Source organism: Anolis carolinensis, unplaced genomic scaffold (assembly GCF_035594765.1).
Source record: "Anolis carolinensis isolate JA03-04 unplaced genomic scaffold, rAnoCar3.1.pri scaffold_11, whole genome shotgun sequence".
Taxonomy (NCBI): Eukaryota; Metazoa; Chordata; class Lepidosauria; order Squamata; family Dactyloidae; genus Anolis; species Anolis carolinensis.
Genome location: NW_026943822.1, coordinates 17,624,405 through 17,637,590, shown reverse-complemented (window position 1 = coordinate 17,637,590; position 13,186 = coordinate 17,624,405). Strand labels below are relative to the sequence as shown.

The 13,186-nt window shown below is 38.8% G+C and overlaps 2 protein-coding genes across 4 annotated transcripts in view; one reads left to right on the top strand and one right to left on the bottom strand.

Moving 5' to 3' along the window:
• Nucleotides 1–50: 50 nt before the first annotated feature.
• Nucleotides 51–4,779, top strand: lysmd2 (LysM domain containing 2). Its single transcript, XM_003225886.4, has 3 exons — nucleotides 51–411; nucleotides 2,053–2,384; nucleotides 3,750–4,779. Exons 1-3 carry the CDS (start codon nucleotides 184–186, stop codon nucleotides 3,796–3,798), a joined length of 609 nt encoding a protein of 202 aa, XP_003225934.1. The 5' UTR covers nucleotides 51–183; the 3' UTR covers nucleotides 3,799–4,779.
• A 1,731-nt stretch (nucleotides 4,780–6,510) lies between these two features.
• Nucleotides 6,511–13,186, bottom strand: part of scg3 (secretogranin III) — a 47,237-nt gene continuing 40,561 nt past the window's right edge. For all 3 annotated transcript variants that reach the window (XM_008118498.2, XM_008118497.3, XM_008118499.3), the window contains one exon: nucleotides 6,511–13,087. In XM_008118498.2, the coding sequence (XP_008116705.1) occupies nucleotides 12,969–13,087 (119 nt within the window). In that variant the 3' untranslated portion in view covers nucleotides 6,511–12,968. The remainder of the gene's footprint in view (nucleotides 13,088–13,186) is intronic.

Sequence of the window (13,186 nt, the reverse complement as noted above, 5' to 3'; positions counted from 1 at the left end):
GTACCGTTGAGCCGTGGCGTCAAGCTGCATTGATTTCACAGCAAGGCGATGTGAGGGGGTGGCGCATGCGCGAACCATCCGCGCAGGCGCAGATCGTTCGACGCTTTGGCGGAGTGGGCCCTTTTTACCTCAGGCGCCTTCCCGCCTTTTCCGATGCGGTGCTGTTGCTGAAAGGGAGGCGCCATGGCGGAGTCGCTGCCGGCGGCGGGGCTGGGGCTGCGGGAGGAGCCCCTCCCGGGTCCCGAGGGCGGCGAGAGCGAGGCGGAGCTGTCCCTGGGCCTGGCCCGCGTCAAAGCCCGCTCCTACGGCAGCACCGCCTCCGCCCGCGCCCCCCTCGCCCACCGCCTCCACCCACACCGCCTCCGCCCCGGAGACACCCTCCAGGGCCTCGCCCTCCAGTACGGCGTCACGGTCAGTCCGGGCCCCGCGCGGGAGGGGGCCTGAGCATGTCTAGAGTGCAAACGAGGGTGTCTGAGCATGTGCAGAGGGTGCAGAGCATATGCAGAGTGCAAATGAGGGTGGCTAGCAGGTACAGAGTGCAAATGAGGGTGCCTGAGCATATGCAGAGTGCAAGCAAGGAAAGAGAACATGTATAGAATGCAAATGAGGATGGAGAGCATGTGTAGAGTGCAAACGAGGGTGTCTGAGAGTATATACAGAGTGCAAATGAGGATGGAGAGCATGTGTAGAGTGCAAGCGAGGGTGCCTGAGCATGTGCAGAGGATGGAGAGCATGTACAGTGTGCAAACGAGGGTGCCTGAGCATATGCAGAGTGCAAATGAGGGTGACAAGCAGGTACAGAGTGAAAATGAAGGTGGCAAGCAGGTAGAGTGCAAATGAGGCTGCCTGAGCATATGCAGAGTGCAAGCAAGGAAAGAGAACAGGTACAGAATGCAAATGAGGATGGAGAGCATGTGTAGAGTGCAAGCGAGGTTGCCTGAGCATGTGCAGAGGATGGAGAACATGTACAGAGTGCAAACGAGGGTGCCTGAGCATATGCAGAGTGCAAGCAAGGAACGAACATGTACAGAGTGCAAATGAGGATGGAGAGCATGTGCAGAGTGCAAGCGAGGGTGCCTGAGCATGTGCAGAGGATGGAGAGCATGTACAGAGTGCAAATGAGGCTGCCTGAGCATATACAGAGTGCAAGCAAGGAAAGAGAACATGTACAGAGTGCAAATGAGGATGGAGAGCATGTACAGAATTGAAGCGAGGGTGCCTGAGCATGTACAGAGTCCAAATGAAGCTTTCTCACCAATCCTTGTTTCCACAACAAACCAAATTTTTCAAAATCCAATTCTCACAGGGACAGAAAGTGCATTGAAATCTTCTGAACAGGGGCACAAACAGCAAAACATATGTATATATGTATATAGGCTGCCTGTACTTTATTTGTGAACTTAATATTTAGAAGATATTTCCCCATGGTTCTTTATGAAACAAAATTATCTTTAATACACATTAGTTGGACTTAAGAGGAAAGTATAGTGTAACATGTTTGTATTTATATTTCATTTCAAGAAGCCCATGTAAGATTCACTGTTTCAAAAGGACATGAATTTTAATTTTAACATTAAAAAGAGCTTTACAGCTGATTGCTAGCAGCTGAATGTATAAACTGATGACTGAAGAATATTGTGTTTGAAAAAATCTTAATTTTGAACAATTTATAATCATGAAAGCTCAACATTTGTGAAAATCAAATCATTAAGCATTTATAACCAATCCATAATACTCCATATGTCTAAAGGACTTAAACCATATTATAGAGAGAGAGAATGGAACAAGAGCCTGGGTTATACAATAGCTTTAAGTGCATTATTTATTAAGCTGTGCTGACATCATCTCACTAGCCCATTGTGAAAAGAAATGCCTTAGAGAAAATACTGTTTTTCTTAGTGGGTACTGCACAGCTTTAGATTACTTAAAAATAATTTAATATAAGGGAAATATATCAAAGTAATGGAAGGTGTTTGCGGGAAACTAGGGTATGTTCTATTGTGATGTTTGGCTGACTTAAATTAGCAAATGGTATTTCTTTTTCTGTTTCAGATGGAACAAATAAAAAGGGCAAATAAACTGTTTACAAATGACTGTATGTTTCTGAAGAAAACATTGAATATTCCTGTTATATCTGAGAAGCCATTGCTATTTAATGGACTTAATGCACTAGAGTCTCCTGAGAATGACTCTGACAGCCTGTCTTCTTGTGAAGAAGGTCCAGTGACAGTTCAGGAAGACAACTCTTCACCCAGCCCTCCAGAAACTGACAGTCAGCTTCCTCCACCTGAAGAGTTATCTGCCAAAGATTTTCTACACAGACTGGATTTACAGATTAAGTTGTCCAAGCAGGCAGCTCAGAAATTAAAACCAGAAGACAGCAGGTACCATCTTCTCTGCTTGTTTATTTGAATACAGTTGGAAGACTGAGTGGGTTTAGATGGTCAGTGACACCTGAAGCTGAGAGTTAGTAACATACCTACTAAAATATCACTTTGTTGCTCAATTATCATCAATGAAACACATGCTGACTAGAAGCCAAGCCCTATGAGGAGCAGCTTAGGGAGCTGGGTGCATTTAGCCTGGAAAAGAAAAGGTTAAGAGTGGACATGATAGCCTTGTTTAAATATTTTAACGGATGTGATATTGAGGAGGGAGCAAGCTTGTTTCTGGGAGTCTAGGGCTGGATCTACATTGCCACATAACCCAGTTCAATGCAGTTAATCTGAATTCTGAAATTGCATTATATGACCATGTAATAATATATTTGCATCCCCTGCCACTGTGTAGAATCTCAGTATTACAATATATATATACAGATTTTATTTTTGTGTCTTTAGTATTTTATGGTTTATAAGCTAGTATAGTTTGCGTGCATTGATATAGATACATAAACGGTAAGCTTTCTGTTGAATAGACTGATATTTTGAGTATCAGACAGTTCAAGCAAGGATTTGAGAATCTTGTTGAAACATTTTTTTGTAATTGCTTGATTTGGATGTCTCTGTAACACAGGCTGTATGCATGGTTGATTTCACTTGACCATAGTAAAGCTTCCCTGCTGACATTATGCAAAGATGAACAAGTGTTAGTTGGTTCCTTGGGTCATTACTAATTGTACTCTTTCAATTACCATAACACACTTTGCTTCTGAGCACATTTTTGGCCTGCTTGGAATAGCTCACTGCTTGTGTTAGTGAATAAAGTATGTTATTTACATAATTATCACCCTTCATCTCTTCCGAAAAGAGGAAACATGTTGGCCAAACATTCGTGAAATAATTTTCTATTTTAATCACACTAGAAATGGCAAAAGCTTGGCAGAACAGTACTAAACTGCTGCATAGTTCCTAAAGCAGGCGTATTCAGTGTTAGATTAAAAATGTAAAGGTTCTGAACTAATTCTAGTCTTGCTGCAATTTTCTGAATAAGAGTTTATTAAATGCTTTGTTCTAAGCATTGAAGGAAAACATGAGTGCAGCAAAGTTAACCACAACTTTTTAGCAAATGGATGGCCCATGAGGTCTCTTCCAACTCTATGATTCAATGAAATAAAAGTGACATCTATATGAACATTGAACATTTGTTGTATATGGAATTTTGCTTGTAGGGACATTTTCCATATTGTTCAAAAATTGGGAAGCATTTCAGGCTGCAACGTTGAACTAGTTTACTTGAACTATGATTGAAGAGTTGTGAAATAAATTTTAGACATCTTTGCACATTTTGATTTATTTTTTCCACAACAGGGAGGACAACGAAGAAAATTCCTATGCAACTTCTTCCTATCAGCAGTAGAAGATAATGAAAAGCAACACTGAAAGCAGTTCTTACAGAACTAGATATCTGAAGTTTCAAAAGCAAATCTTTTGGATTGATTTTATTATGATGTACTTGTTACAAGTTGAATATAGATAATTCCATTAAGTATACTTGCACTAAAATTATTTGATCTTCTGCCTTCTGCAGACCGGTGTCCTTTTACTATCCATTAAAAAAGGAAGTGAGCCTTCCAGCACTAGCAATTGCCTTCATTGTTTCTGCTATGAAAACATAGCACCGTAGCAACAATGGCCTGCATCCAGTACTTTGCTTCTGACTAAAGTAGTCCCCATAGAATCAATTCCTGACTCATTTGTGGTGCATATCTCATTGATTCACTGGGTCTTCTTTACTTGGGACCAGCCATTGGTTTTAAGGCAGTATATCCCGGACACCATTTCATTGCAGGATCTTTGAGAAAAAGTTGTACATACTTGTAAGAAGATGTGTAAAAGGGATTAAATATTTATGATAGAAATAATTTTCATGGAGCCTTGAGGCAAATAGGCTTGTCATGCAACTGTCTTGAATATCAAAGCTGAAAGATGTTGCTCTGGATTGAGTGTGTCTGTTTGTTTGTAAGTGAACAAATATTTAAAATACATGTATAAAACATTTGTGTTCTCAAACCAGTTTTAGCCAGTAGTTTTGGGAATACAGTGTTGAAGTTTTAATGTGTATATGACAAAATATTTTGTGTGAAAACTTCTTTTTAAAAAACAAAGGGAAATCAAATAGTTTAATGTATTTTTCTTTGTGTTACAATGTATGAAACATGGCTTCTTTCAAAAATATATAACTTTCATGTGATAAATATAAAATGCACTTTAAGAAAGTGACTTATATTTGTTGATCTACCTGTTTGGACAGAAAGCACAATGCGTCTAGTTATTTGCAAGCTCATTTAAAATATATATTTTTGTGTTACACTTGGCTGAATTAAAAGTTCTGAAGTCATCCTTGTATCTCTGTCCTTTTTTTCATTATCTACCACTTAGATATTAAGATTAGAACCAAGAAAAATCTTAATTCTTGAGTAATCATTCGTATAATACTTAGAATCAGAATAACTTGATTGAGGAAGTCGTAGAAATTAGGGAAATACTAGAGATCTTCAGAACTATCCTCAGGATGCAGTTGTTCCTTCTTCCTAAGATGTTGGAGGATGCTCACATGTTTTGTATCATTTCGCTCAGGAGTTTTTGGTACCTTCATAAAAGAAATTAATAAAGGTAGGGCAAGCCAGACACTAGTATAAAAAAAGAACTCACATCTTGTTCTTTTCTGTGTTTTTGGAGCTAGCTAGAATGATACTTAGCATGGATTAGTCTATTTAAGGTTCACAATCGGGGGCACATTGAAACAACATTTTTAAAGCATCCCAGAACAACCCATGGCATCCCCATAGAGCCCCCAAACTCTTTGCACATTTATTCAGCTGGGAAATAAATCCATATAGGGTGGGAATGGATTGTGGGGTCCCAGGGCCATGTTGGTGACACATGCACAGCTGCATGCAATCTACTCATCCCTACTTTCTAGCTGATCCCTACTTTCTGTACTGATGATTGGCTTTAGCCAAAGGTGATTAACCAATGGCACGCACGTTCAACTCACCCACTGGCATCCATGAAGGGAATTGCTCAGCAGCCAATGAGTTCCAGTTCACAGAGATCTTCATAAATGTATCACTTACATTTTCTGTGATGCCAACAAAGCACACTTCCAAATATCAAATAATGTACCGTAATTCCAGCAGAAAAGCAAACATTCACTCTTTCTGTGGCTCTGAAATCTTAGACACAGCTGTTGTGGCATGTTCTGCAAAGTTTAAAAACCTATCTTTTAGTTTTTCCTGTGTTTTAAAATTCAATCCCTGTGATGGCTAGAGCCCAATGGACTGAAAATTCCATGAGATGGATTCTTTTTAAAGCTCTCCCCGTAGAATTGCTGTCAACTTTTCTTCACCGTTGAATAGAGCAGTTTCCAGTAGAATTGTTTTGCACTTGTTAAAGTTTGCATTTCTCAACATCATGCAGTTTGATAAGACAACTGTCTTAGTGCTCAAAGTACAGTAGAGTCTCACTTATCCAAGCTAAACGGGCTGGCAGAACCTTGGATAAGCGAACATCTTGGATAATGAGGGATTAAGGAAAAGCCTATTAAACATCAAATTAGGTTATGATTTTACAAATTAAGCACCAAAACATCATGTTCTACAACAAAATTGACAGAAAAAGTAGTTCAATACGCAGTAATGTTATGTTGTAATTATTGTATTTACGAATTTCAAAATATATATTGAAAACATTGACTACAAAAATACCTTGGATAAGGGAGTCTTGGATAAGTGAGACTACTGTAACATGATCTACTTTAAATATGTTTATTTTTTAGAAGTGTAAAGGTGTAAAGCTAATTCTGCCTGCACAGACTCTTTTATTGGCAATAAAAGCAAAAGTGTGTAAGGAACAGATATCAATCAGAAAATTCTGAACATGATATTCTCAGTAAATTTTATATGACATCAACCCTTTGTGGGACTAAATTTCCAAACTACATGGTCCCATAAGTATTCCATTCAATTGCACTGGTATGTTTTGTATCATTGTGCAAATTTTAAAGGGATTTCTATTACCCTTAACAAAGCAATGCATAAAAAAGAAAAAAGCAGAAAAACCATTACTGTATCTTGTAGCAAAGCATTTAATAAAGTACAGTATCAGAAACAGGAGTCTATTAGAAAAGTGTATTGTGAATGTGGTATACTTTGTCATTATTATATTTTTCTCCCCAGCAATCCTTTTCAATAGCGTGGAGACCTCAAAATCATAAAAATACTAAGGAAAGAAGGAAGGAAGGAATCAAGAGGCGTTAGAATTAGAGATGTGCAAGGTAATTTTTCATTTCTCTAGAAAATGTCCTGGCAATTTCCTAGAATTGCGGGGCTGTATTTGGCCTTCCGGGATGCGAGTTTGGGAAAAGCTTCCCGTTGCTATTTCTGAAATTGCTGTTGCTGCTATTAATGCCTTCATTCACAGCCGAAAGGATGGATTGTGGGGTTTATTTTGCAGCAGTTGCAAAACCATTTGGCAGCTGAGACTTCAGGGCCTGAGATGGAGAGAGGATGTTTCCCAGCATTAATGGAGGAAATATTGACAAATGTGGTCTGCTCATTGCCATTAAATGCAGCAAAAAGCATCCAATCCACAAGATACGATCAAGTAGACTGTCTTGGGTATCTGCAGTGCTAATTATAATAGCTGAGATCACTCATTCTGGCCTTCATTTAGCCCATAGTCCCATAGCTGTCCTGCAGTGCAGGTGATGGATGGGCTTGCTCTTGTTTGCTTTGTGATCTAATGTTGCACAAAAAAGGGTTGCGACTTAACATGATAACTGAGCCACTGCTTGGACACATTTATACAATTAAGCAGAGGAAAAGGAACTTGTATTATTTGTCATGCACCATTACCTAGTTATTAAAAAGACTGTGGACCCAAACTGTGATATTAAGTTTCCGAAAAACTTGATTAAAAAAGGATGCTAGGGTAAAAAATACATATTTTTTCCTTTCTCCTCTTCGCCTCTAGCATATATATTTAGCTGTGCCCGGCCACGCGTTGCTATGGCTTAAGGGAATAATAAGTTGGCCAGGTAAAATAGCAGTGTATAGCCTTGCAGCCTTAAAGCCTGGCTGTTTCCTGCCTGGGAGGATCCTTTGTTGGGAGGTGTTAGCTGGCCCTGGTTGTTTCCTGTCTGGAATGTCCCTGTTTTCAGAGTGTTGTTCTTTATTTACTGTCCTGATTTTAGGGATTAAATTGTTCTGTATTACACCACGGTAATTATTATATTACATATTATATTTATAATCTTATATCATCTGTTTAGAAATTGGATTATAAGAGGCCCCTTCTACACAGCTGTATAAAATCCACCCTGAACTGGATTATATGGTAGTGTGGACTCAAGATAATCCTTGGCATTCTGGGTTATATAGCTGCGTGGAAGGGCCTTGAGTCTACACTGCCATATAATCCAGTTCAAATCAGATAATCTGTATTTTATAGGCAGTGTGGAAAAGGCCTAAGTGAACCCTCAGCCATTGTGGCTGAGGGGGTTACTAGGAAACGAATTGAGCAAGGCCTAAAGGGGACGGGGCCTACCTTTCTGACTGGCAGCCAGGGAGAGAACGGCTCTTCTTCGTCCTCTGTAATTTGGACTTTATTTTTTAAGGTTTTTTTAATTGAAAGACATAGATTGGCCATTGTGGTCAAGGGAGTTGCTACGATATGAAATAGATGGGGCCTAAAGGGGCAGGGCCTACCCTTCTGACCGGCAACAGGGTTGAAAACGGCTCTTCCTCATCCTCTAATTTGGAATTTATTTTTCTAGGGTTTTTTGTTTTTGTTTGAAAGACATAGATTGGATGACTATGTCTTTTGTGGCCAAATTTGGTGCATTTTGGTTCAGTGGTTTTGTTGTTTACTCAGTCCTACAAACGTACATTACATTTTTTATATATATTAATATCTACCAGCTACTCTCCAAAGACTCATAACTCACGGAGACATACAACTAGTGAACATACAACTATTAGGGACAATTAGTGAACATACAACTATTAGGGACAGTTGTATGTTCACTAAACTTTGAATAGCTGTGTCCCATGGAAAAGGGTGCATTTAAAGGTGCTGCATTTCTATGATTGCTAAATACATAGCGGGCTCACGATATAAGTTGTTATAGCAACAAAACTCCAGGGAGGTTTTAAAATGCCGCATTTTCTTTCTTCTAAAAAGGAAATCCTTGATAGGTACCTACAGTGCATGTGTTCCACCAGTTATAAAATTGGGAAAAAATGGTGCTGTTCATCATGTTGCCAGTTGTAATGCTAACTGGCGTGGTTTCTTTAGTTCTTGATTGATTTGAAAACATGAAGGCTGTAGCATTTGACTGTATTTACATTCATTAAATAGTTTGCTAATTATTATGAATGAATGGGATTTATATAAGTGATAAGCACTGCCATATCACTCAGCAGTTAATGTTATGGCTCTTCTTTTTAGTGGGGACCAGCAGCAAAATTTAAGCCAAAGTCCAAGCACACCTCTAACACTAAGCTCCTCAAATGGTTTCATCTTCACATATTTTTGCTTTGTCTGTAGAAATCAACGGCTATTTACACGTGTCATCAAGCTACTCACATCAAGGATTCCATTCTTTAGACATGCACACAGAAATAACACTTATTCCACAGCGATGGAGTAAGTCGATGGACCTTGTTGCCGTACCTTTGGGGATACGGCCCTTTCTTTCTCCCTGGAAATAGTTTATTTTTTAAAGGCCGATGTAGTAGTGAACAACACAGAGTAGCTACTTCAATGGCACACAGACCGGGACACGAGACAAAATGCACAAACAGCGAGGAAATGGTGACACGCTCTAATAATGTGTTCCGACAGAATCGTTTCAGGTACGAAAGAATGCTCACGACACGTGGGAACTGGAATATGAGATTTCCTTGCAAGTATTGGGTTCGAGTATTATTTTCCTTTGACCCTAATAATGCCCTTTGCAAATAATATTACAGTTGGGAACTGGAATATGAGATTTCCTTGCAAGTATTGGGTTTGAGTATTATTTTCCTTTGACCCTAATAATGCCCATTGCAAATAATATTACAGTTGGGAACTTGAATTTGAGATTTCCTTGCAAATATTGAGTTTGAGTATTATTTTCCTTTGACCCTAATAATGCCCTTTGCAAATAATATTACAGTTGGGAACTGGAGTATGAGATTTCCTTGCAAATATTGAGTTTGAGTATTATTTTCCTTTGACCCTAATAATGCCCTTTGCAAATAATATTACAGTTGGGAACTGGAGTATGAGATTTCCTTGCAAATATTGAGTTTGAGTATTATTTTCCTTTGACCCTAATAATGCCCTTTGCAAATAATATTACAGTTGGGAACTGGAGTATGAGATTTCCTTGCAAATATTGAGTTTGAGTATTATTTTCATTTGACCCTAATAATGCCCTTTGCAAATAATATTACAGTTGGGAACTGGAGTATGAGATTTCCTTGCAAATATTGAGTTCGAGTATTATTTTCCTTTGACCCTAATCATGCCCTTTGCAAATAATATTACCTTATGACCCCTGTGTCTGCAGGACTGGGATCCACCATTCTGTTTATTCACGTCTGACAAAATATGCCCTCGCTAAGCATTTTCTAGGTGAGTTTTCCAGGCTGTATGGCCATGTTCCAGAAGCATTCTCTCCTGACATTTCGCCCATATCTATGCTTCTGGAACATTGCCATTGTACATTGAAGTACAAGTCTTTACCTATCCTTTATAATTGACTATGGGCCTCATCACACTAGAGGAAAAAAAATCAACTTCTGCCTCCTGCAGAATTCTGGGATTTGTAGTTTAGGGAGGAGCCTTTAACAGCCTCACTAAACTACAAACCCCAGAATTCTGCAGGAGGCAGAAACTGGATTTTAAGTGGATTTTTAAAATATGTTTTTAGTAAGTGTGTTTTTAATTCTATGTTTTTAGTAAGTGCGTTTCATTTTTCTGGTCAATGTTTAAATATTATAAGGGTGTACGTTTTGTATGTTTTACATGTTTTGATATGGTCAAAACTGACTAATCAATAAAGAGTTGTTGTTGTTGTATTAAAAAAAATATTATAACTGGTGCATGTTATTGTTTATTGTTTTGTATCTGATATTTTTGTGAGCCGCCTGAGTCCCCTCCGGGGGAGATGGTGGCGGGATACAAATAAACATTATTATTATTATTATTATTATTATTATTATTATTATTATTATTATTATTATTATTATTACAGTAGAGTCTCACTTATCCAAGACTCGCTTATCCAAGGTTCTGGATTATCCAACACATTTCTGTAGTCAGTGTTTTCAATATATTGTGATACTTTGATGCTAAATTCATAAATACAGTAATTACTACAAAGCATTACTGCATATTGAACTACTTGTTCTGTCAAATGTGTTGTATAACATGATGTTTTGGTGCTTAATTTGTACAATCATAACTTAATTTAATGTTTAATAGGCTTTTCCTTAATCTCTCCTTATTATCCAACATATTTGCTTATCCAACGTTCTGCCGGCCCATTTATGTTGGATAAGTGAGACTCTACTGTATTATTATTATTATTTCTCTAGTGCGATGAAGTAGTGAGTCTACCTCACAGCCCTGATTATTGCATTGGACTCCTTCATGTTGATTGGAACTGTAATTTGTTTGTTTTAAGTGAACTGTTTTTACTGCTATCTTATGATATTTTTTATTATGTTTGATTGTTCGTGCCATTGTATGATTTTTTGACAACTTTCTGTTTTGCACATAGGTTGGAAATCGCTCATCTCTCGAGGAGATGGAGCGGTATATAAATAAAGATTGTTTATTATTATTATTATTATTATTATTATTATTATTGACACAAAGACATAGTATGACACAGCAAACGAGATATATATGCTGGATTTAGTATCACAAAATCACGAAATAATAATAATAATGTGTTGTCGAAGGCTTTCATGGCCGGGATCACAGGGTTGTTGTATGTCTTTTGGGTTGTGTGGCCATGTTCCAGAAGTATTCTCTCCTGACGTTTCGCCCACATCTATGGCAGGCATCCTCAGAGGTTGTGAGGTATGGATAAATTAAGTAAGGAAAGAAAAGAATATATATCTGTGTAGAGTCCAGGGTGTGGCAAGAATCCTTTGTCACTGGGAAGCCAGCATTAATGTTTCAGTTAATCACCCTAATTAGCATTGGAAAGGTTTTTGTCTCTTGCCTGGGGGCATCCTTTCTTCAGTCATTAGTTGTGCTCTGCCCTCAGAGTGTTGGTTCCCATCTACTGTTTTGATTTTAGAGTTTTGTAATACTGGTAGCCAGATTTTGTTCATTTTCATGGTTTCTTCCTTTCTGTTGAAGTTGTGGACAACAGTTGTGGGCGAAACGTCAGGAGAGAATACTACTGGAACATGGCCACACAGCCCGAAAGACATACAACAACCCAATAATAATAATAATAATAATAATAATAATAATAATAATAATAATAATAATGAGAAGAAGAAGAAGAAGAAGAAGAAGAAGAAAATTGCACAGACAGACTACAAACAGAAGCACAACTGTGTGGCCCAAATGATCCATTGGAACTTATGCCTCAAGTACCACCTGCCAGCAGCAAAGAACTGGTGGGATCACAAACCAGCAAAGGTCATGGAAAATGAACACGCAAAGATACTGTGGGACTTCCGAATCCAGACTGACAAAGTTCTGGAACACAACACACCAGACATCACAGTTGTGGAAAAGAACAAGGTTTGGATAATTGATGTTGCCATCCCAGGTGACAGTTGCATTGATGAAAAACAACAGGAAAAACTCAGCCGCTATCAGGACCTCAAGATTGAACTTCAAAGACTCTGGCAGAAACCAGTGCAGGTGGTCCCGGTGGTGATGGGCACACTGGGTGCCGTGTCAAAAGATCTCAGCCGGCATTTGGAAACAATAGACATTGACAAAATTACGATCTGACAACTGCAAAAGGCCACCCTGCTGGGTTTGCGCGCATCATTCGAAAATACATCACACAGTCCTAGACACTTGGGAAGTGTTCGACTTGTGGTTTTGTGAAACGAAATCCAGCATATCTATCCTGTTTGCTGTGTCATATAATGTCGTTGTGTCAATAATAATAATAATAATAATAATAATAATAATGGCCATACAGCCCAGAAAACTCACAGCAACCCAGCCTTTGACCACACATTTTTTAGGTCCTGGACTAAAGGGAACATAGATGTCAGTATTTTACCCTGTTAACTATAGACAGAAAAATTCCGCCTTAGGTGGGATGAGTCAGGTATAAGAAACAGAATGAATATGCAATCATTGTGGACTGTTAAAAAAAACCTCCAAAACTTTGCAACCTGGAAAAGATTCAGTACAATGCAGACAGAATATTTCTAATGGTCTCATGAAGGGTGTCAGGGAGGGAAGGAAGAAAGTGGTTGTTCAAAGAGCGAGACGGGGGAGTGGAACTAGACTAGAATTCCCTACAGTTTCCAGAGACTTTGCTTCTTCGCTTCTTCACAGGCTGCCGTAGATGCGTTTGATCACATCCGCCTCTTCTTTGTCCAGGATGCCCTTGTCCACGTAAGCGTCCGCCTGTTGATCGATGAAGTCTCGAAGCTTGGAAAGGTCATAATCTGGAACGCAAGGAGGAATGAAACGCATGAGTCTTGTCTGTATCAGTCTCTCAGTTAGTACAACAATTTCATTTCCAAGCTGACATAGACTAACTCAGC